The sequence below is a fragment of the Corvus moneduloides genome, chromosome 22 (genome assembly GCF_009650955.1).
Source record: "Corvus moneduloides isolate bCorMon1 chromosome 22, bCorMon1.pri, whole genome shotgun sequence".
Lineage (NCBI taxonomy): Eukaryota > Metazoa > Chordata > Aves > Passeriformes > Corvidae > Corvus > Corvus moneduloides.
Genome location: NC_045497.1, coordinates 539,232 through 561,309, shown reverse-complemented (window position 1 = coordinate 561,309; position 22,078 = coordinate 539,232). Strand labels below are relative to the sequence as shown.

At 41.7% G+C, this 22,078-nt stretch overlaps 4 protein-coding genes across 5 annotated transcripts; 2 read left to right on the top strand and 2 right to left on the bottom strand.

Moving 5' to 3' along the window:
- Positions 1-71: 71 nt before the first annotated feature.
- On the bottom strand, positions 72-21,432 carry LZIC (leucine zipper and CTNNBIP1 domain containing). 2 transcript variants are annotated; one of them, XM_032131347.1, is made up of 11 exons: positions 21,094-21,432; positions 19,521-19,592; positions 13,214-13,321; positions 10,635-10,763; positions 9,523-9,579; positions 8,311-8,449; positions 7,114-7,249; positions 5,964-6,062; positions 5,208-5,303; positions 3,365-3,446; positions 72-2,415 (listed from the first exon to the last, which is right to left on the bottom strand). In XM_032131347.1, exons 6-11 carry the CDS (start codon positions 8,409-8,411, stop codon positions 2,357-2,359), a joined length of 573 nt encoding a protein of 190 aa, XP_031987238.1. In that variant the 5' UTR covers positions 8,412-8,449; positions 9,523-9,579; positions 10,635-10,763; positions 13,214-13,321; positions 19,521-19,592; positions 21,094-21,432; the 3' UTR covers positions 72-2,356. The 2 variants fall into 2 exon arrangements, with proteins under 2 accessions (XP_031987238.1, XP_031987237.1); XM_032131346.1 differs by lacking the exons at positions 9,523-9,579; positions 10,635-10,763; positions 13,214-13,321; positions 19,521-19,592; positions 21,094-21,432 and adding an exon at positions 9,129-9,216 and having other exon boundaries at positions 223-2,415.
- On the top strand, positions 9,188-16,840 carry NMNAT1 (nicotinamide nucleotide adenylyltransferase 1). Its single transcript, XM_032131345.1, has 5 exons — positions 9,188-9,274; positions 11,930-12,104; positions 12,544-12,727; positions 13,418-13,563; positions 13,935-16,840. The coding sequence occupies exons 2-5, from the start codon at positions 11,981-11,983 to the stop codon at positions 14,351-14,353; spliced, it is 873 nt and encodes a 290-aa protein (XP_031987236.1). The 5' UTR covers positions 9,188-9,274; positions 11,930-11,980; the 3' UTR covers positions 14,354-16,840.
- On the top strand, positions 17,410-19,177 carry RBP7 (retinol binding protein 7). The gene is made up of 4 exons (XM_032131348.1): positions 17,410-17,541; positions 18,055-18,233; positions 18,490-18,591; positions 18,922-19,177. Exons 1-4 carry the CDS (start codon positions 17,469-17,471, stop codon positions 18,970-18,972), a joined length of 405 nt encoding a protein of 134 aa, XP_031987239.1. The 5' UTR covers positions 17,410-17,468; the 3' UTR covers positions 18,973-19,177.
- On the bottom strand, positions 21,376-22,017 carry LOC116454568 (glycine-rich cell wall structural protein 2-like). The gene has a single exon (XM_032131321.1). It carries the CDS (start codon positions 22,015-22,017, stop codon positions 21,376-21,378), a length of 642 nt encoding a protein of 213 aa, XP_031987212.1.
- Between the last annotated feature and the right edge of the window lie 61 nt (positions 22,018-22,078).

Here is a 22,078-nt window from a genome sequence, read left to right as displayed (position 1 = left end):
TAAACAAAAAACAAAGCACTTCTAATCTTCAAAGCAATGTATGATCAATAACAACTTCACAGCACTCGATATTTAAGGATCATAATCTGTATTTTACTCCAGGAAAGAAAGATGTGTACAGAATGAGTGATCTGCCTGGGTCCAACACTGAACTGGGGATGGAACTCACATCACAAACTTGTTTGTTAAACACAAACCCATGCTTTCATTTAGCAGTTGTCCTTTTGTTATCAGTTTTTATTCTTATAATAAATAGATTATGGACTTTTTTTCCTGCCCCTGCAGAAACATTTGAGATAGTGGTGGAGGTACATCCCAGGATTATTTAGCAAAATGTTTAGCACAACACACCAATTAACTTACTATGCCTGAAATCAGTCTAACTATTTCAAGAGGTTACTTAACTATCTGCAAGGGTCAACACATGAATAGCTTCACATCAGCAGCAGCTTCCTTGTTTAAATCACATTTATGGTCAGGGCATTCTGTAGGACACAGCCAGTCTCTGGGTAAAGCTCTGATTTCTGACCCTTCACAGCTTCTGAGAAGTCTGACCCAGCACCCTGAATCTTGCAATCTTGGTCACTAATCTCAGTCTCATCTTTGTCAATCTAAATCACCAGAGATCCTTCCAAGAGCAGAAGCGGCCCAACATTGGAAAGATGTTCAGTCAAGGATCAGTTTAATAGGAAGGTTACAACTGCCTGCAGTGCAGAAATTTGCAAAAATCCTGAAATATTTACAAACCGATTTTAAAAAGCTTCTCCTGGAAACTTACACCTCTCAAACTACAAGGAAAAAGATTTCCATGTCATTGTACTGTAAACTTTTTTTGAGTGCTGAGAGATTTAATTTACATAATAATGCTGCAAGCAGGCTGGGGGTGTATGGGGAGAGAGTTCCTTAGTACCAGTAATGAGCAGAAAGGAAAAGAAGGCAGCTCCAGTCCCCATGGACTGTTTTGTTTCCCATAATTTCAGAGTCTAATAGTGCCTTTTAATAAGCTGCTCTCAGCTATGAAGCTGCAATCAGCCTTTGTCAGAGAACACAATGCTGCCCCAGACAGGAAAACAGTTCTGCTGGAATGGACAAAAGACCCCACACCTCAATAAAGGCTTCTTAAAAACAGGGAGAAAAAAGTTGCATCAGTGAAAAAACAAATTATGCTGTCTATACCATGTATCCTTTCATTTCTTAAATGCTAGATTTCAAAAGTGTACCTATTAAAGCAAAATACAGTCTAGAGACACATTTTCTAGTCTACTCCAGTCCTAGTTTACAATTAGAGAAACTTGCTAATTTATAGGGTATTTGTGCCCTCTAAGTGCACTCTAAATGATGATTGACCATGTTAATTTTCTGTTTATAGTGTATGCTACCCACTTAGTCTCTGAGCTAAAAATTCAACTATTTGAGATTTAAAATCCTCCTATGCCAAGTTTATTCAGGATCCAGTGGAGACACAGACCCTCCCCTCTCCATAGCATCACCATTTAGACTGAGCAACGCTTGAACTGATCACAGAACAGGAGCTTTTCCCCCCCTTTTAAAACTTGTTTCTCCTGGCAAGCTATTTCATGCCACCTCTGAAATAACAGCAGCGTGCAGTTATGCACCAGAGCTGAAGGAAGAACCACAGAAAGAGCATCTCATTGCCATGTCCTATCAATTCCCTGTCCTTTCAATACACAAGGTTAAATTACTCCAGAAGCCTCCCCACAGGGCTGCCATTGTCCTCAGTCAGGGCTGGGACACAAAGTGCTCATTCATGTGCACAGCAAACAAGCAGCCAAGGGCCAGTGATCAGCATCCAGGCTCAGTTTGGGTCTTCTGCAAACAGTTTGTAGGAAGATGGCATTTCAATAAACTACATCCATTTTCCAAAGCTTCGATGCTTTCCTAGCACAAACTACTTAGTAGGGAGTCCAGACAAAAACCTAAGACAATGTGAAGAATCACCCCAAAAAAATCATCAGGACCACTCCTTAAAAAGATCTGCTTGCTACAACCACATGCAAAAAGATTTAAGTTTTAATAGTTAGAGAAATACACATTAAGAAAAGTTCAAAACAGCTGACTCTTTCCAAAGACAGTCATACCATGCTTTTGTTTTAGAGTTCCACTTAGTGTTCAGCCTCAGAGCTTGTATTACTTAAAGGGTACAGACACCAAGGTTCCAAAGTGCACTTAAGGCTGTTTACTTCATATCTTCTGGTTAAGGACCCAAGAGTTTTAGAACTCGGGTCTTTTGTTTTGCTTTGCTTTTATTCAACATGTTAGAAATAGAAAAACCAAATGCAGTATGACCAAAATTCAGTGCTGCTGATAACTGGAGACACAAGCCTCACGAACCTCTTCATTGTTTCGCCTTTTCTACTTCAACACTTGCAAGAGCAAAGACTTTGTCTCCAGAACCTGAGGGGGAAGAAACATTTGAGTAAGTATTAGTAGAAATTGTGAATTACCTTATATACAACTTAAATCAAGCAAAACATTTGAGATAAAAAGAAACAAAACCTACATTGTGAAAACTACAACACTTGAGCTAATTTAAAAAAAAACAACCCCACACTGGCTTGCCAGGTCTAGAGCAGCCATGTCCTACTGGGCCTGGCTGGGATGGAGTTCCCTTCCCCCAGCTTCTCTTGTAGAGCTGGGATTTGTGTTTGTAGCTGGAATGGTGTTGGTAACACACCCACACACACACAGAGCTACTACCAAAGTCCCCTTTTGAACGAGAGGGTTCTCTCACCTTGCTTACACTTGAACGGAGAGCAGAGCTGAAAGGTAGGGCACCCAGACAGTTTACTTGTACCCTGACCTAGTCTGGCACATTCCTGCCATTCACAGCTCTTTCATCCCACTTCTAGCTACTGCTACAGTGAACTGTCATGCTTATTTAATGCCTTTTATAACTGAACTCTTGATCTTGTCGACACAATCAGAGGTATGACAATCATGGCGGGAAGAGTGCTTTAAAGCTGTATTTTGATAATGTGCCACTAACTCCCAAATTCTTTGCATCAGGCAGAGGAAAAGGCTCTCCTGAAGAGAGTCATTAATGCAAAAAAGATCTGTGTTTAATTGTAAGAGCGGCATCTCTGCTTGAGACAGACCATTCAAGCCTTCAGTATGATGGGCACCCTTGGCATTTCATGGATGTTCGGCATTGGATTTATTTGCTGTGTTACTTTTTCCTCATGGATAGTGTATTAGAGTTTCATTGTTAATAAAATACATATTAACATTTAAAGGCATGAATCTCTTGTTCATATTTTCTCTTTCATAGGAGAACCAGATGTACTTCTATTAATCAGTGTTCAGTGATGCAAAGGAATCAGAAGTTATGAGAATGAAAACTTACCAAGGTCAGTGGAGACTCTCTCAAACTGGCTCAGGGCTGTACCAGCATTTGTTGACAAGAACATCTCATCATCCCCAGTGAGCTAAATCAAAAAAATGCCACAACTGTGAGGTTGATACCTTAACTGTGCATATTCCCACCATCTACCTGTGCATCTACATGAGCTATGACAGGTTACAGCAATGGTCCATTTGCAGTTTTGAAGTGGCAGTGTTATCTACCATGCTGAAACCTAAACCAAAAAAAAGCAAGCTACTTCCCCTAGCACTGAATTTTCCCTCCCTGGTTCCTGTCAGCCCAGGCAGGACAGCATGTGCAGTGTCAGACATACCTCCACATGCAAGCTTCCAGCTGATTTCCAGGGATCATTTTTTATGAAAAGGTCACACTGTACCTGTGCAGCTAAACTATGCCAAGGTGTCAATAACTTTTTTGTCACATGGTCAGTACAACAATGAACTAAGATCTAAGCTTACTTCCCATCATCTGCTGAGGAAAGCAAAAAAAAGCTGTCACTGCCAGCTTTGACCATGGTAAGAGCCAATGACCTAGAAATGGTTCTCTTCCTTTAAAGTGACATTTCCCCATGTATATTTTACTTTTATGTATGTGCTCTGATGCCTTGTGACAGATGCCCATAAAATATTTACAATAATGAAGCAGTAACCTACATTTGGAAGGTTCAGATATTCTAAGTTAAAAGTCACTCATTTAATTAGCCTCAGATACACATCTTTATTACAGCAAAGCATATGTGTCAAACTGTTCACAGTGTTTGCATGGGTTTATTTACTAGAAATATAAAAATGAGGTACAGACATTTCAGGATGATGTTGAATGAAGGAAAACATATTACTTACCTGGCTTTGTAAGCAAGCATACAGCTACTCAACATTTTGCAATACTGTGCAGACAAACATGCAATATTTGCTGTCATTGCTCACATCCAGAGCAGATGTGAAACTACTGTCCTAGCAAGCCCTCTGTGCAGCAGGCTACTGATCATTTTAAAAGATTAAGAGGATAGGTCAGAGTGTGGTGAAGTAGCTTGATACTGTGATCCAAGGAACTCATTCAAGAGGATTAGATACCTTCATGCATTCAGTTCACAATCTTAACTAGCCTTTACATATTTTCAAAACATTTTTTTCCTCTGACAGTCAAGCAATAAAATATTCTGAGGCAAAGCCTTTGCTTTGGAATCTACTTGGACTGCAGCTCCTTTAAGTACTGCACTGGATCTTTTCCATTACATTCCTTCATTTCCTAAAAAAGCTTAAGTACAGAGATACACAGCAACCCATTTTCTTCATATACCATCCACAAAGAGAAATAACTTCTCTTCCTCCCCCTGGTGGCAAACCCAGGACTTTTTCTGCCACTTATGGATCACTGGGGCAACAATCAATTTATCACTCATCTCTCCAATTTCTTTATCTCATACCCAGAGGTAGGTATTATTGACACAATAAAAGTGAAGCTGGATACATGTCAGAAGTCTTGAATAGTTCCTGATGAATTGGTGGTAGTTGGCCAGTAGAAGACTTGTTTTGTAGCTTTCATAAATATGATCACCTTGTACCAGCTGGTGTGTGATTCATGCATACAGCCCCACCAAGGGAAACATTTAAAAGTAGAAACAGCCTTACAGAAAGGTACAAAACTATTTGATACATGTTCAGCTTCAGAAAACTTGGCATTTAAATGGAAGGATGTTTATGTAATATAAAAGCAAGCTGCATTTTATTGTTTGCTTATAAAATTGTAATGTCTTATTTTAATTATTTCTAATTCCTTCTAAATATGCGGAAAACTCTATTCACCTATCACACCAACCCCTTACCTTCTCACCAAGCTTTCTGAGGGCAGTCAGGATTTCCAGTTTCTGTTGGGTGTACAAGTCTCGTGGCAACTTCCCAACCATTAAGTCTCTGTCCATCTGCACACCAGGGGGAAAAAAAAGTCAAAATATATAAGCTTCCCATTATTTCACCCAACACAGTGCATGAGAAATGCAACAGCCTAAAAATATCATTAGTAATCATGGACCCACAGCAGTAAGGGACCTCTGTCCTATCTGAGATTTAAAAGATGTCTGTGAAGTTTTTCTGAATGTTCAGCAAATACTCTTTACCCCTAACCTTAACTTACTTGATTTCTCCAAACTTGAATCTCTTTTTATCAAATAATGATAATCATTTAAAATTATGTATTCACACATCACTGGTACATGAAGAAATCACATTTGATTTCACTTTATCCAAATCTTCATTTTAGATCTCTGAAACATCAAGTGAACTCTCCAGCCCTCACTACAATCACAGACTTTCTATTTGCAGTTTCCTCAGTTCACCCTGCTAATCCCATTTTTGCTTTGAAGCAGGAAGATAGACGATAACTCAAGAAATACACATGGTTGTCCCCATTACCTCAATAAACATTTAAAACTGAACAAATTCTGAAAGAGAACTTCTCCATCTCTTTCAGACTTTACCACCAAGTTTTCCAGCACACTCAGTGCTTTCCTTGCAATCATTACATACTTGAATCAGTCTGGCTCAAATAAACGGGTTTTTTGCAGTAAAACAGAATTCTTCACCTCTGCCAGCCTTGTCCTCAATTGCCTCGGCTGCTTCTTTGCAAACATTCTAATCACTTCTGGAGTTTTAAACGCTTGGCTGATGGCTGCTTGTATTGCCTGCAAGGAAAAGAGCAAGAATGACCAGGACTAACAGGAATCACAAACGACAGCTGCAGGATGAGATTAATGAAGGCTGGAGAGCATCGTTACTATCCTCTGCATAATTTGATACAGCTTTTTTTCATAACCATGGAAGTGAAATTAAAAAAAATATATGACCTTTATGGAGGGCTTAAGGAATCCTCTAATTAGTGTAACTAGACTGAGAAAGAGCTGTGAAACTTTTCATTACTGTCCAGGTCTTAACTTCTACTCATTTCCAACACCTTCCTGATACTAGCACATCACAGTTTTAATGCCCACACTGATGACTACAACTCTTCTAAGGGAAAGCAGAATGTAAACGATGAGGCAAACATCCTACTGTTATTCGAAATCCTCTATGGATTATCAAAATTATCACCATAGTTATCTTTGGACAAATCATGATCTCTCTGAAAACAAGACCCTAGAACATAAAGTTCAGAAAGAACAAACCATTCTCTAATTAAGCATTTGAAAAGAGAGAAGATAAATCAGAAGTCTGGAAGTCAACATAAAATGAGACCAATAATATAATATAAATAAATATAAAATATATAAACATATAATAATATAATAAAAGAACTTCAAGTCACACAGTCATTCCTAAAGCCTTTTCATCTGGACTAGTATGAATCTGAAACACAAATCAGTAGTAACAGCTACCTTATGCCTTCTAACAAACAGGCATGAACTCTATTTCTCATGATGCATATTATCCTGGATTGTCCCCCACACCTTTTATATATTGCATTATTTTACGTTATTTTCTAAAATAAGGGATCAGATATATTTAGTATTTTAGGTCCTACAGTGTTATGGCTGTAATTCATCAATGGGTTTTTTTTCCCTTTTAAAATGAAGACACCTATCCAAGTTTTTTACACATACAGGTATATTAAATTATAAAAAACATTAATTACATAGATCTAGATTTCACATAAAAATTATAGTGAAATGTATCTATTCACTGTTTCATCGACTCCAGGCAGAACATGAACTTTTCTTAGCAACACATCATCCTTACCAGTTGCATCCCACTGAGCTCATCCACCAAAGTCATATCTCCAGACATAATCTTCTTCAGGGAGTCATTGAACTCACTCAGCTGCTCTAGAGTTTCTTTTTTGGTCTCTTCGTACTCATCTGCATCCAATTCCTCTCTGAAGAGGACCCAAGAAGACACATTAATTCACAGGATTTAACCTGAGACATCACATGGAGCGAAGGGCACACCATGGAGCTCGATTCCCCAGGCAGCACTGAGGTGTTCCCATCTCTGCAGACTGCTCTGCTCTGACCCTTTCAGCTCTTATCCAGCCCATGCGTGTGTAGTTTGCTTGGGTTTGCACCCCTCCCAGCCACCTGCGTGGTTTGTACAAAGTCACTGATAATAAAAAAGCCCGAATAATAAACAAGATACCTCACACCTGGAGCAGTATTTAAAAGTATTTTTGGATCTCAACAAAAATATGCAGTGAAATTGTCTTGCTCAAAGCTACAGTGAATGAGATTATCTTAGAAGCCTATCTCCTCACCCAAAGCCATCCACTTAGGAATAACTGATCCTGCAGTCTACACCTTGCCCAATTCCCAGAACTGCACTACCACCCCTTAGCAGTTCTAGTTGTTCTTGAAAAAGATACATACTGCTTGGACAAGTTAGAACTAGAGTCAGAGAAAGCATCTAAACACAGGGTGTTTAAATGCAAGTACTAAAACAGATAAAAGCCCAACCTTCTTGATAATTCACTGTCTCAAACTGTATCAACCCACAGAAGACTAATACAAAATCACATGAAAAGTTAGACAAACTAAAAAAGAAAACAATGCAAAAACACCCCAGGCATCCATAATTATAAGATAAACCAAAAGAGCCACAAAAGCTATTTGTTCACTGCTATTAAAAATCCCATAGAAAAATTGTGATTTTTGTGAACAGCTATTAGAAGTTTAAAAGTCACACTGAAATATAACATTCCAAAGAAAATATTGAGTATTTCTGCTTGCATTTTTCTCAGATATATAAAACAATCTTAATAAAGGTTTTTAAAAATAATTTTTACTGACACCAATATCCTACATAATTTAAAAACAGAAAGCCACAGCAAAACGCAAAAATAAATACATCCCCCCCACCCCAAGATTTTTGAAAGGTACCACTTTCTTCTGCCGACCACTTAAGAAAAATACTACCATATAAGAGGAAAGCAACTATTTTTACCTGCATTCTTCTAGATCTTGAAGTTGCTGCATTAATCTGTCCAACTGCTCCTCCAAGTTTTGTTTTAGTTTACTTGTCTCTGTTGTTCCTCTTGAAGCCATTTTCTGTTTTCACATGAAAATGTTTTTACATGACACTCCTAAGAGAAAGTACATTTTATTGTTTGTACCAACAACTTAAAACATATTTTAAATGTTCTAAATATGAAAATGATGCAATATCTTGCTGATGGAATGTTTAATCACAACACCCGGAGATCCTTGCAGTGGAAATAGAGAAATGCCAGGCTGGGTGTACAGGATTATCTTCATAGTAAGAGGCGGTTCACCAGGGAAGTAACTCCAGCACATAAAACCAAGCGAGTGTCAAACCAAGTAGCAATTACTGAAATACAGAGGCCCCGCTATATGAAACAATAGATTCGACTCTTCACCGGCCCCTTGGAACACTACTCAGGAGATAACCCGGGTGCAGGTGTCTGAAGCGCGCCAGCACCGCAGGCAGCACCGCCGGCTGCAGAGAACCAGCGCACGCCAGAGGAACCCCGCGCTCCCCGCGGATCGTCCCGGGGCGGACACAGCGCCGGCGAGCAGCGGGACTCCCCGGCCTCACTGCCGGCTCTGAGGGGCCGCGCCACCGCCGGCGGGCGACGAGGAAACGCGGCCCTCCCTCCGTTACGGGCGAGCACGGAGCGCCCAGCGGCCTGCGGGGAGGAGAAGGCGGAACTCGGGCGCTGCCCGGGGCCCGCCTGCCCGTTCCCAGGCCAGACTCCGGCCCCGCTCGCCCCCCTCCGCCCGCCCGGCCCCGGGCTCCCTCACCCCTCAGCCGGGCAGGCCGAGTCAGGGCGGGCCCATCCCGGCCCTGCGGCGCCGCTTCCGCCGCGCCCGGGCCAATGAGCGCGTGCGGCCCCGCGAGCCCGGCCGGGCGGGGACAGCGCGGGCGGGCAGCGGCGACAGCGCCGAGGGTGAGCGGGGCCGGGGAGCGGGGCCCAGCGGGGCCGGGCGGCGGCGGCGGCGGCGGCGGCGGGGGGAACTCACTGGGCGGGCCCGGACCCCCGTGCAGGCCCTCGGGGGCGGGGAGCTGCGGGAGGGTGTAACTGAAGCGTCCAGCGACGCCCACATCATACTTGTATTCTATATATATACCGATATATAAACATATTTGACAGATATTTGCCTCAAACATAAATGAGATTGAGCAAAGCATCCTTACCTGCTTATCCCCGGAAGCTGCGTGACAAGTTGGGCTCCAGAGCCATCCTAAGACCTGCTGTAGGAATATTTTGACGTCTTTTAGCGCAAATACATGTCCAGTCCAGCTAAGCACGAGCAGGACTGTGATCAGTACATACTAAAAAGCCACACTGAAATATAACACTTCAAATAAAATACTGGATTGGGTGGGATTATGTAAAAGCATGATGAGATTACATGTAAGCATGTATATTAGGAGTACATCAGAGGGCACTTCGTTTTTCCTTCAGAAGTGAAAATTGTCCAGGATGTATGTCCTACACTTACAGAAAACCTCAATGAGGGCCATTTTACTTTTATTATACAATAAGAATAGGCCTAGTTCCATTGGGCTGGGCTTTGATCATCCCTGGACCTTGACTTTTTTACCTGTCTTGGGATGCGCAAATTGCATAGCTTTTCCAAAAAATTCAGAGCTGTGTGAAGGTGGTTCCATAGAAAGCAGATCCCAGCTCTGATGGTGCTGTGGTGGTTATAAGATGAGATAACAGTGAAGGCAATCATGTCACTGATTACCTCTGATGTCACATACCTCTCATTTCCTCCGTTCCCCACATCAACCATGCAGCTGTTTTCTGTGCAAACAGTGCTACACAGAGGGTGTCAGTGCAAATTAGGAGACTGGGGGGATGTGGAAACTGTTAAATTCTATGTATACTCTCGATATGGAATGCTGCAAGGTGAGTTTATGAGGTAATGATTGTCTGTTTCTGTAAACTGTAAAATAAGCAGCATGGAGAGGGACATTTGACTAACTCCCGAAAAGGCACTCTATATTTTCCTCCTAAAATTTTCTCCTTTTTTTGTACTTTTTTTTTTTTTTAAGGAAAAGATCAACCTTTTTTCAGTTCTGCAGCATGAGTTACTCTGTTGAAAGTAGGATTTGTGCAGTACAAAGGCAGTCTAATTCCTCTCCTCCCTGTTCCCATAGTAACTCTCCTAGCCACGCCTCTGTGAAGGCTGCATTTCAAGTACCACCAGCCCTTCCACTGCTGAGCTACTCTGCAGTAGTAAAGGATATTTTAAAAGTTTGTGAAACTCTTGAAAGCACAGAAAAGTACTAACACTTACAAAATACGAAGCCTTGCAAGAGTTCCTTTTATCTGCGGGCTGTTTGATGTTAGAACACAGTCACTGTTACAAGGTTTGGCTCTGATGGTGTCTCAGCGCTGTGGCTGCTGTGAACATCACTCAGCCTCTCTGTAAGGGAGACAGAATGTGAGGGTGACCTTGTGGGATTTTTCCAGCTGGCGATGTTGCTGTAGAAACAATGGCAGATAATTCTGTGCTCCTCAGGATGTCTTGGACATCTTGCAAACAGCAGCAGCAAGAGAATGGCCCATCGTGGTTCTCCTTTGTTAGGCCAGGCTGTGGGAAAACATCTTGGCAAGCCAGAATATTCTCAGGAAAGAACAGAGAAGCAAAAATGTGTGTGAGGAGAAAGTGAAATGTGAGGAGAAGTTAAATGATGAATAGTGAAATTTCCTTGTTTTCAGCAATTCTTAAGCAGCCTTCTGAAACTGAAGCTCAGAATTGGAACAGAGCTGTGGTATTTTAGAAAAGGGGGAAAACCCCAGTATTTAATTGCAGCTTTTACTAAATTTCTGTTAATTCTCTATTCTTCTCTCACCTTTTCCGCTGGTACACTTAACACTTGCTGCAACACAAAGCAGACTGACTTCTCATGTTTAGTCCATAGCCCTCTCTTGCCACATACCATGCTGAATTATATAAATTACCCCTCTTTGGATTTTGTATTTCAGAAAATGTAAGTAAATCCTGAATGAAGAAGTGTTGACGCTGTTTTCCTCCAAAATTTAATACAATGTAATATGTGGCATATTATTATATAATATTATATATATATATATATATATATATAATATTGATTTTATAGATCATGCTGGAAAGGCTCACTGCAATTTAGAGAGGCAAGACTAGGAACGGTCAAAGGATGTTCTATTTCTCCCTGTAAGCACTAGAAGGAAGTTACTTAACAAGGAAGTTCCCTGCCCACATGTCTCTTGGCAGTTGATTGGCACTGGCATCTTAAAAAAGGTGCAAAGTTCTAATAAAGTGTGTCCTGCAATCAGGACAGATAATCTCTCCACGTGAAGTTTAAAAGCATGAGCTGCTTTTCTTCACAGTGGGCCTTACGCCATCCTCTCTGGGCAAGCAGCCTCTTTGCAGTGATTTCATATTTTAATCACTTAAAATTTGGACAATAAAGTGTCACATAAACAATCACAGGCCAGGTGTTGGTAGAAGAAAAATACAGCATTCAATTGGATCTTGAAATTTTATCTTCTGCTTAGTGGCAGCACAAGTAAGTAACTATAGCTCTTTCTTAATCCCATTTCTTGTAGTGGCTGGTACCTGGCACCAACATTCTCCACTTGGCTCCGTGGCTGTGAGGAATGGCTATGGAAGATCCTGACAGGAAGACTGAAGTGGTACTGCTGGCCTGTGGGTCCTTCAATCCCATCACCAACATGCACCTGAGGCTCTTTGAGCTGGCTAAAGACTACTTCCATGAAACAGGTAGGATGGTAATTTATATCACTCAGAATAGCTTTGATAACCAGACACTTATATGTTAAGGTGAATATTTTGTGTCTATGAATGCCTGTTTTACAGGGACAGATATTTTTGCAAATGCTAATTAGATATTGAAGGTGGTATCTGTTTATGTCATATACAAAACCATGTAGGTCATTATGAGAGAACTCACATATGTGTTGCTTATTACTGATTTTAATGAGCTAAAGCATGGGTTTTATGGTTTATGGAAATATATTTTACTGACTCTTTCCTTGTGCTGCCCTGACAGTGCAGAAGCGTCCTGTATTTTTCCACAGGGCTGGCTATCAGCTGCCATTGCGCTGGATAATGGTTATGTCACAGGTTAAATACAATGCAGGGGAAGTAACATCTGCTCAACCACTTCTCATGTTCTTGTGTGATGTGTTTTTTTCCACAGGAAAATACAAAGTAATCAAAGGCATCATTTCACCAGTGGGTGATGCATATAAGAAGAAAGGTCTGATCAGTGCGAATCACCGAGTGACTATGGCAAAACTGGCTACAAAAAACTCAGATTGGGTGGAAGTCGATGATTGGGAAAGCTGCCAGAGCGAGTGGTTGGAAACGCTAAAAGTTTTAAGGTATTCTTCAGCCCACCTCTAAAAAGTCTCATGAACCTATAGAAAGATTAGGAATGGTGTTAATGCTAACAAGTTGGGATAATTGCAGGCTAACCCCAAATCATATGGATAGACTCACTGAATTCAAAAGTACTATTGATATGAACATTGAAAATGAAAGATTGCATCATTAGTCCTAAACATACCAAAAATGAGCCTGTGAACAACTTTTAGGATACATCATTTCTTAGGCATTATTCAATTTTTGTGCTGAAAGGGTATTCTTGGGGAAGAGCAGAGACTAGAACAGGGCAGACATGCTACACAAGTTTCCCTCCTTTGACCCTGATTGTGTTGTGCTGTCCATTTGTGTATTTAAAGACTGGCATGAGAATTGTCTGAAGGAGTATTTTCTGAGTATTATGTTTTTGCTCTTTCAGTCATTGCTACTTCACTGAGGTTCTTATTATTAAAATGAATTTTTATTAAAGAAAGAAACAAACCAACCTTGTTGTTGTTGCTTTGAAATCTTTTCACTTTGACTACCACATGACCAAGCTCTAACAAGTCCCTGTTTCTGCAGATCAGCTCTTGGTAGGCCTGTCTGTGAAAGTACTGCAGGAAGAAGTAGAGACAGGTTCTTTAGTAGGCCGTACTATCCGAATTTTCTCCTACATCTCTGAAATACCTAAAATACATCTTTTTTTGCAGGTATCATCATCAAAAACTTTTATCTGCTGACGTCACTAATAGTCTGCAGGATGCTGTACCCGTAACAAAGCTGGGACGGAAGAGAAAACAGCAACCAAATAGGCATGAGCCCATTAAAAAGAAAAATCAGAGTCCAGTTGTAAAAAGTTAAGTCTGTTTGTAAATGAAATGGTTAATGATCCTTGTTATTTCAAGCAAATTGCACTGATGAGTAACTTTTATGGTAGCTCTTGGTTCTGATGTCACTCAGTAACTTTATTCCCTTAGATTCTCAGCATAAGGCATTAGATCCCTTTAATGAAGGGACTCCCATAACCTTTATTTGGAAAAATCCTGTACTGAGGCTACTAATTATCAATTATATACTCTGAATCCTTTTAAAAATTTCATTCCCTCGTCTCATCTTAACCAAAGATACAGAGAGAGAGAGCGCCAAGAAATTAAATGTCCCTGTCAAGTTTGCTAACATCTGGTGGCCTAAACCAAGCCCTATTTCTCACTTAATTTTCTCTTTAAGGTGTCCCACAGGTTAAACTGCTTTGTGGCAGTGACATGCTGGAATCTTTTGGGATCCCCAATCTGTGGAAGTTGGAGGACATCACCGAAATTGTGGAGAAACATGGCCTTGTGTGTATCAGTAGGGCTGGAAACAATGTTCAGAAATTCATCTATGAATCTGATATTTTGTGGAAACATAAGAATAACATTCACCTTGTGGAAGAATGGATCACAAATGATATTTCCTCCACCAAGATCCGGAGAGCCCTGCGGAGGGGTCAGAGCATTCGTTACCTGGTGCCTGACGTAGTTCGGGCATATATCGAGAAGAACGAGCTGTACAGCCCGGAGAGCGAGGACAGGAATGCTGGGGTGGTCTTGGCTCCCTTACAGAAACATGCAAGTGACTCCAAGAACTCACAGGCACTAAACAACTAACTTACTGTCTGCTGTGTAAAAAAACTACATTTCAGTACAGGAAAGTGTGTTTTCTAGGGGTTGGTTTGGGGTTTTTCTTAGGCAAATAGTGGGCTAATTCTGTACATCTGTAGTTACTGATGAGGTTTTTTGCACTCAGCGATTGGACCTACACAACCTTTTCCAAGTCCAATAATTTCCAGGATTTTCACATTTAAACGTTTTGTCCCAGTGCACTGAAGTGAGTATAAGAATTCACATCGGCATATGAAAACTGCAAATGTTTAAGCAAAACAAATGAAAATGTTCTGATTAGTTTTAACTCAAACTGCTCTGCTGTTTATAAAACAGTTACACAAATATTTTTAATAACTTACAGTGTCTTAACAAAATTATCTGGTTTCAAGATGTACCATTTACTTAGAGTAAATCCATGTAATTTTGGTGTTTTTTTTTTTTTAATTGTCAGTGTGTGATTCACCTCAAAAAAATTATTTAGCTCTATCCTGGAAGGGAAGAATTTCTTCTTCGCTGAAGTGGTGCTAGGTACACCATGCTTTGAGCTGCTTGCCTTTGAGATATGCAGCTGCTTGTTTGCTGTCATGCAATTTGCTTCCTGAAATGTCTTGGGCTTTACTTTTCCGTTGATATTTCCAGGGCTGTAATGTTAAGCTCAGTATTGTTTCTGATGGAAGGACAAACCTACCTCAGAAACTGGTTTAAAGCCATTGATTTAATAGATAGAAATTAAAAAGTGTCATTGCACTGATTCTCAGACACTTGTGTCTTTATTACAAATAATACATTTATTTCAAATAATAAAATATCTTTTACTTTTGAGTCATAAATAGAATATAATTATATATAGCCAGAATTGTTTTCTGTTACCGAAGTTGAGAGAAAATGGTAGGATATCAATAGTGATCATAAATGAAATATTTTTCTTTGCCAGAAATCTGGTTTTGAATCTAACAGTACATTGTCTGCATTATGTGAACATAAACTAGAGAGGCACTGTGACTGTTGTGGTGATAGAATTCTACCTCCCTTTATTTGCTGCTATCCCATTTTTGCTTGGATTATGTGCCTTATTAAGAATGCCAAGGTTTGCAAGCCACTTTCTCATGGGTCAACAGCTCTTTCATGGGATCTCCACAAGATGACTCTGGTCACGTTTTTCAGATCAACAAATCCAGGTGAATGTGAGACTCTCCAGGCAGGTGGCCAAGATGCTGTTGGGCAAGTCTAGAACCAGGGACACGTTCCACAGTCATGACTGACTGCTTGGTATGGATCCTTTGTTTTACTGGTGGGATCCAGGAACCTGCCTGTTAACAGCACTAGAAGTAACTGCACACTGGCCATCTCCTGTTCAATCAGTTATAAACACCAGCACCACAATCAGTGCTGGGGCAGAACAAGGATGTCAGACAGGTAGAAGTTTCAGGAGTGGACTCTTGTCAGACCTTAAAGAGAACACGGGGCCCTTGCACCTCACGTGTCATTTAGACCCAAAATATTTTATTAATGCTGCTACAGCAGCAGGACCCCACCTGGTCTGCTTCTGTAATGAGGCCACATCCCTAAGGGAATGTGTTAGATGTGCAGTGCTTCACAGCAACTAGGATGGAAATGGAAAACATATTTCCACAAAAATAAAATAAGAAATCTGAAGGGAGAAAGAAATGAACTTTCTTTCTCACATCTGAACTTTCAGTTGTGGCCAGGGCAAGAAGCAGTTCTTAGAAGCTCCATAGGCAATTCTGTGGCTGAAGCTTGGAAGAGTACCCCTAGTGCCCTTTAGAGGTCTTTGTGTGAGGTTTGAGTACTGATTTACAGAAAGAAGGCCCACACCCCAGATTATCTACATAATTTAAATTAAAATGTTATATATGGGCTTTGACACAGGATTTACCAAGTACTGACTTCTCTTTGCTTGCCAGAGCCAGTAGTATTGCAACAATGCTTTACTACCATAACCTCGTAACACCAAATTGTGGGTGAAATGTTACTATTTGAGTCCAGAGGAAACAGTAATTTTCCTTTCTCGGTGCCATTCCTGGTTTAGTGTAGGTTGGAGAACAATATCCAGCTGCAAACAGGAAACAAGTTTTGATGTCCTGAGTTCCTACTCGCATGATTCTGTGAGTCATATGGGTCAAACTGCCAGCTCTGAAAACAGAGCTAACATTTGGGGAAACCTCCCTGCAAAATACTATCCTTCAGCCTAACACAAGTCAGTAAATAAATAAATGTAGTAGGTATAGGTGTGTTTCCTCACCTCTAAATCCCTTATTTCCTCACTTACAGATTCCCTATGTCCTTTCTCTTCAAAGTCAAGCATTTTTTATTCACTTTTCAAAACACATTGCTGGGTCATCAGGGATTTCTATCACTTCTTTGCTGAAGGTAAATTCCAACACTGAAGCTTATCTGCTGCATCATGTTCTCCACTGCCTGTGTGCTCTGCCACAATGTGTAGCATCTAATAAAGCATCAGTGGGAACAGCTCCTGTATCAGCTCTCCTTTATGTGTCAAGAACAGAAAGCAAAGGCAGGAGCTACATCTCCTATATACACAAGATTACTTTTTGAATTCTGCTTACTATTTACTCCAGACATAAACCAACACGATACAATTCTTATCTCTGTGTCATAGGTATCGCTTTAAAATTTGTTGATATAATACAATCCACAGTTTAACAGTCAATCCGTGTCTGTTCAAGTACAGCATGTCTTTACAGGGGTACATCACCTTTTCAACAAACATCTGGATTTCAGATCATAAAGCCCCAGATCTAATAAACATCCAGGAAATCTTAGTAACAACAAAATCAGTCCCTTTAAAGCATACAAGACAGACATAAATGGTTTAAACCTGGTTTTGGCTTGCATTGTCACTCTTGAGCTATTAACATTTGCTCCACACAAAGATTTCAGACACAGTGAACTTTTCCCTCCAACGCAGCTGAAGCCATTCTACAAATACCCTCTCACCCACTGGCTCAGCAGCAGCACCCTTCCCCTCCAGCAGAAAGGTCCAGGGGTGTAATCCCACCCACAGGCTGCCTTATAAAAGGCCTGGCTAGAAAACTACATTTGTATTTTTGACTGGATCTTCATTCTACTGTCTGCAATGCCTGTGGATTTTAGTGGAACCTGGAACCTTGTCAGCAATGACAACTTTGAAGGTTATATGGTGGCCTTAGGTAGGTGAAAATACTTGATTCTGTCCTTCCTGCCTTCTCCCATAAGGGTCTTCTTGAATTTGAAGGACTGCCCTTCATTTCACCCTATTTAAGGCATAGAGTGCAGAGAGTTCTTGTTAATTCTTTCATTGCCTTTCCTCTGAAGAAGGATGAGAGTAGGCATTAACCTCTTGCTAAGTGGGGGTTAAGTCTGACACCAAGCTTGGTGTCTCTGTGGGGGAAGCCAGCTCTCTCCAGGAGTCTTCTGACTCAAAGTCCTGGAAATCCTGCATAAGAATTGTGCAACAATTGAGCAAACTGGTTTTCAAAGAGTAGAAAGTACAAGAGGACAACTTAATCTGTGTAACATGGAGCTTTAAACAAAACGAAGGGTTCCAATAAAACAACAAAATGCTGCATAGCAGTAAGGTCAAACTACCTAAGAAATGCTTCTGTTAGTAATAAAGGTTCAGTCCTGGCTGCCAGAATGGCTGGTGATAAATACAACCCTGATATTTTTGCCTCCTGTCCAAGGTATTGACTTTGCAACACGCAAAATAGCAAAAATGCTGAAGCCTCAGAAAGTGATCAAACAAGATGGTGATTCGTTCTATATCCATACCACTAGCACATTCAGAGATTACTTGCTTGAATTCAAAGTTGGAGAAGAGTTTGAGGAAGATAATAAAGGCTTGGATAACAGAAAATGCAAGGTAAGAGCGAATATATAAGAGGCTGAGAAAATTAAGATGCCACGATCAATCCAGATACTTGAGCAGAAATTGTTTCAAGAATAATATTTGTAGCGCAAGACAGCAGTAGAAGCCTGAATTACAGACAAAGAGAGTCACTTTCACTCAGGAGTAACATCTAGGTCCTTTTTTATCCAGAAAAATGCACATTTTCTACAAGTATTTTGCACAACTGAGACAGACATGCAGAAACACTTTTTTGTTCCCTGTTCTACAGAGCCTTGTTACCTGGGAAAACGACAAACTTGTCTGTGTGCAGACTGGTGAGAAGAAGAACAGGGGCTGGACTCACTGGCTTGAAGGGGATGACCTCCACCTGGTATTGACAGATTTCTACTACTTATATCTCTGTATGGCAAAAATTAGGTTTATAATGTGGTCATGGTGTGCACAAGTCTTCTAGCTCTGTAGGATGTGTAATGGATGGTACATAGGGAGCACATACTGCCTTGAAACAGCTCCATTGTTTCACTGTAATGTGTAGATAAATTTGGAATGTTAAGCATAAGTTACTAGCATGGCCAGAGCAGTGGCAAAGGACCTGTGTTCAGTTTTGGAAGCAGTTCCTTTGATTACTATATATATCTATACCCTTGTTGGTTTTTTTTTTGTTTATATTTGTTTGTTTGGTTTTTGTTTTGTTTTTTAGGAGCTTCGTTGTGAGAATCAAGTATGTAAACAGGTCTTCAAGAGAGCTTGAATCTGTGTGGTGTGCTGGGTCCTGCGTGCAGGGACAGCTCTGCACAGGAGCCTCGTGTCCAGTGAGGGCTCTATGGACAAGAACTGACTCCTGTACCTATTAACCTGAATGGTCTGAAGTTTCTGGCTCAGGAAATAAGTCTGCTGTTGCCAGTGTTAAAGGTCTGATTTTTGCTAATAAATGCACCAAACCAAACTAATCTCAAGTACCTTGCTATTGAACATGTTTTTCTGGAGGAAAAAACCCAACCCAAAACATAAGTGATGAGGCCTGGGTCTCTAGGTAATCAGAAGTCAATTAACACAAGAAAGCCTGGCAATTCTAAGAGGCATGTCAACATCAAACAAAACAGGGGAAGTTGGGTGCTGATAGAGAGGGGAAGATAACAAATAATGAAGCAAGCAACAAAAGGTATGGATTTATTTTTCAAAATGCTTCTCTTTAAGACGTAGATCACTACTTTACTTGCTTGTCGTACACATTGTAGTGTGAGGCCCCATATTGTGCCATAGCTGCTTTGTTCTCAAAAATAATTAAGTTGATCTTACCAGAGGAAACCAGCCTGTGGGCAAATCCCAGAACCATGAATATGGGTCCGAATGATCCACAGAGATTCCAGTCTGCAAAATAATTGAATTCTGTAAGCACAGAGGGAAAAAAATGCTGCTTTAGTTAAGCTTTATTTGGATACAACTGTTACATTAAATTAAATGTTTTTCTTTATGACCGTGTGCAATATCGCATAGAAAAGTAGGGTTTTTTCCTTGTGTGAACAGATAAGCTGTCAGATAAAGTAGGTAGTTACAAATGACATGAGTTGTTGCATATTCTTGAAGAACTGTATTTTAAGCTTAGTACCTTAATTACTTCACATAAAAAAATAACCCCTGACATTTTGAAACAACTAGCACCACCTTTCTGATACTTCTTATCAGTTCAAAATGCTTAAAGCCACCATCAGAGTCAGACAACATCTGTTGAAGCAGGAAGGGCTTTTGGTTAGATTGACCCCCTCCTCTAATTACTAGACCTATATAAATTTAAGCTGGTTTCCAAAATAAAAATAAAATAACTAGTAGTCTTTATACAGTTAAGGAAATGTGGGGACTAGCAGTAAATGCCTGGTGGTTATGCTATGGCTCCTGACAGCGTCTTCCTTCTGAAACTGAGTGGTTTTATTTGCTTGAAAACAAAATTGCCGTTAGAGTGTTGTGTTAGTAGAAACCACAAATTCGGGCAGCAGCCCCATCGCATCCGTTTATAAAATGCAGCTGCAGGCAGAGTTTTCTGCGCCACCGGATGGCGCCTCTGCAACGTGCTGCACTTTCCCTGAGCTGGCGCAGGTCCTCAGCGTGCAAAGGGCTCACGGGTTAAACAGCGCAGATACTCCCAAACCCACTGCTTCCAAGCCCTGCTCTCCGGTAAAAGCGGTGTGGGAAGCAATACAGAAAGGCACTAATGACCTTGAAGGACACGAACAGAACTCCCCAGAGAAACACTTGAAGAGTTTTATTCAAAGGTGTTTCAGATCACTGCAATTATCTTAAAAAAATCCCAAGGAGATAAACACAAAATGAAGTGTAATCTAAAAACCAAAGGTAACAATATACATCTATTCTATAAAAAGACTGGCAATATATATTATGATCCAATTATTGGTTTCCTTTCTGAGCACCCTGGTTAAGTCATCAAAATATTTTGTTCAAAAAAAATTTAGACCAATAAAGTACATTAAAGAGGTATATAAAAACTCAAGACCAAATACCCTACCTACTCATCTATGCATTAAAAAAATTGATCAATTCTATTGCTATATAATTATTTGCAGTGTGCATGAAAATATGTCCTAATTGCTCATACAGATCAGTTTGGTTCCATCTTAACAACATCCTGTTGTCCTGCTTTTATGGGATTCTTTCCCTTGCTGACTCAAATCACACTGCCCCGTGCACAGCTCACTTATTATTAGTGACTGTTCATCCTGGGCTAAAAACTTGCTGATGCAACTCTCGATTCGCTTATCCTTTGCAAAAAGAGCAACATTTAAAAATCCTTCTCTTTCATCTACATGTATTATAACTCAAACAAACTGAGCTGGGGGTGTGCCTCCAATGTACTTACCCGGCCAGTTTGTTCCATAGCTGAGTTTCATTTTGAGTGTGAGGGAAAAGATTAATATCTTCCTGAAACATACTATTTTGTGGTATAATGAGGGAATTAGGTGCAGAAAAGTTCATAATAAAGAAAAAAAAACTATTTCATGTTCGAACTATACTTAGAAAAGGCCGAGGCCAAGTGCTCAACGGGGTCTTAGCATCTTGTTCTTTCCTTGGTATGTTACTCAGCTTGCAATAATTAGATTTAGATCCTGCGTATTCTCGATCACTCGTCACTGAGAAGCGGTTAACATTTACGGACCCATTGGAGAGGGAAGGCTTCAGCACCTTGACCCTCCCTGGGATAGCAGCGTCCCTGAGCGGCAGCTGCCCCCTTCCCGCCCCTCCTAGACCCTACACGGACCCCGGCCCCCTCAGGAGCCCCGCGGCCGCCCCTGCCCAGCCCGCTGCCGGCCCCGGGCCCGCCTTTGCCGGCCCCCTCAGGAGCCCCGCTGCCGCCCCTGCCCAGCCCGCTGCCGGCCTCGGGCCCGCCTTTGCCGGCCCCCTCAGGAGCCCCGCTGCCGCCCCTGCCCAGCCCGCTGCCGGCCTCGGGCCCGCCTTTGCCGGCCCCCTCAGGAGCCCCGCTGCCGGCCTCGGGCCCGCCTTTGCCGGCCCCCTCAGGAGCCCCGCTGCCGCCCTTGCCCAGCCCGCTGCCGCCCTCGGGCCCGCCTTTGCCGGCCCCCTCAGGAGCCCCGCTGCCGCCCTTGCCCAGCCCGCTGCCGGCCCCGGGCCCGCCTTTGCCGGCCCCCTCAGGAGCCCCGCTGCCGCCCTTGCCCAGCCCGCTGCCGCCCTCGGGCCCGCCCTTTCTGGGCCCCTCACGGGCCCCGCCCCCCCGTTCCGGCGGAGCCGCGCGTGGCCCCGCCCCTCCCGCCCCTCCCGGCGCTGCCATTGGCCGGCGTGGCGCGCGCGCGGCCCCGGCGTGCCCGGCCCCCTGCGGGGTCACGTGATCC

Coding starts and splice junctions, on each gene's coding strand:
- LOC116454568 (XM_032131321.1), bottom strand. CDS start 22,017: ATGGCAGCGCCGGGAGGGGCGGGAGGGGCGGGGCCACGCGCGGCTCCG.
- LZIC (XM_032131347.1), bottom strand. CDS start 8,411: ATGGCTTCAAGAGGAACAACAGAGACAAGTAAACTAAAACAAAACTTG. Junction 6,063..7,113: donor AGCTCAGTGGGATGCAACTG/GTAAGGATGATG, acceptor TTTTCCTTGCAG/GCAATACAAGCAGCCATCAG. Junction 2,416..3,364: donor GAGAGTCTCCACTGACCTTG/GTAAGTTTTCAT, acceptor CTTCCCCCTCAG/GTTCTGGAGACAAAGTCTTT.
- NMNAT1 (XM_032131345.1), top strand. CDS start 11,981: ATGGCTATGGAAGATCCTGACAGGAAGACTGAAGTGGTACTGCTGGCC. Junction 12,728..13,417: donor GAAACGCTAAAAGTTTTAAG/GTATTCTTCAGC, acceptor CTTTTTTTGCAG/GTATCATCATCAAAAACTTT. Junction 13,564..13,934: donor TCAGAGTCCAGTTGTAAAAA/GTTAAGTCTGTT, acceptor TTTCTCTTTAAG/GTGTCCCACAGGTTAAACTG.
- RBP7 (XM_032131348.1), top strand. CDS start 17,469: ATGCCTGTGGATTTTAGTGGAACCTGGAACCTTGTCAGCAATGACAAC. Junction 17,542..18,054: donor AGGTTATATGGTGGCCTTAG/GTAGGTGAAAAT, acceptor CTCCTGTCCAAG/GTATTGACTTTGCAACACGC. Junction 18,592..18,921: donor AAGGGGATGACCTCCACCTG/GTATTGACAGAT, acceptor TTTGTTTTTTAG/GAGCTTCGTTGTGAGAATCA.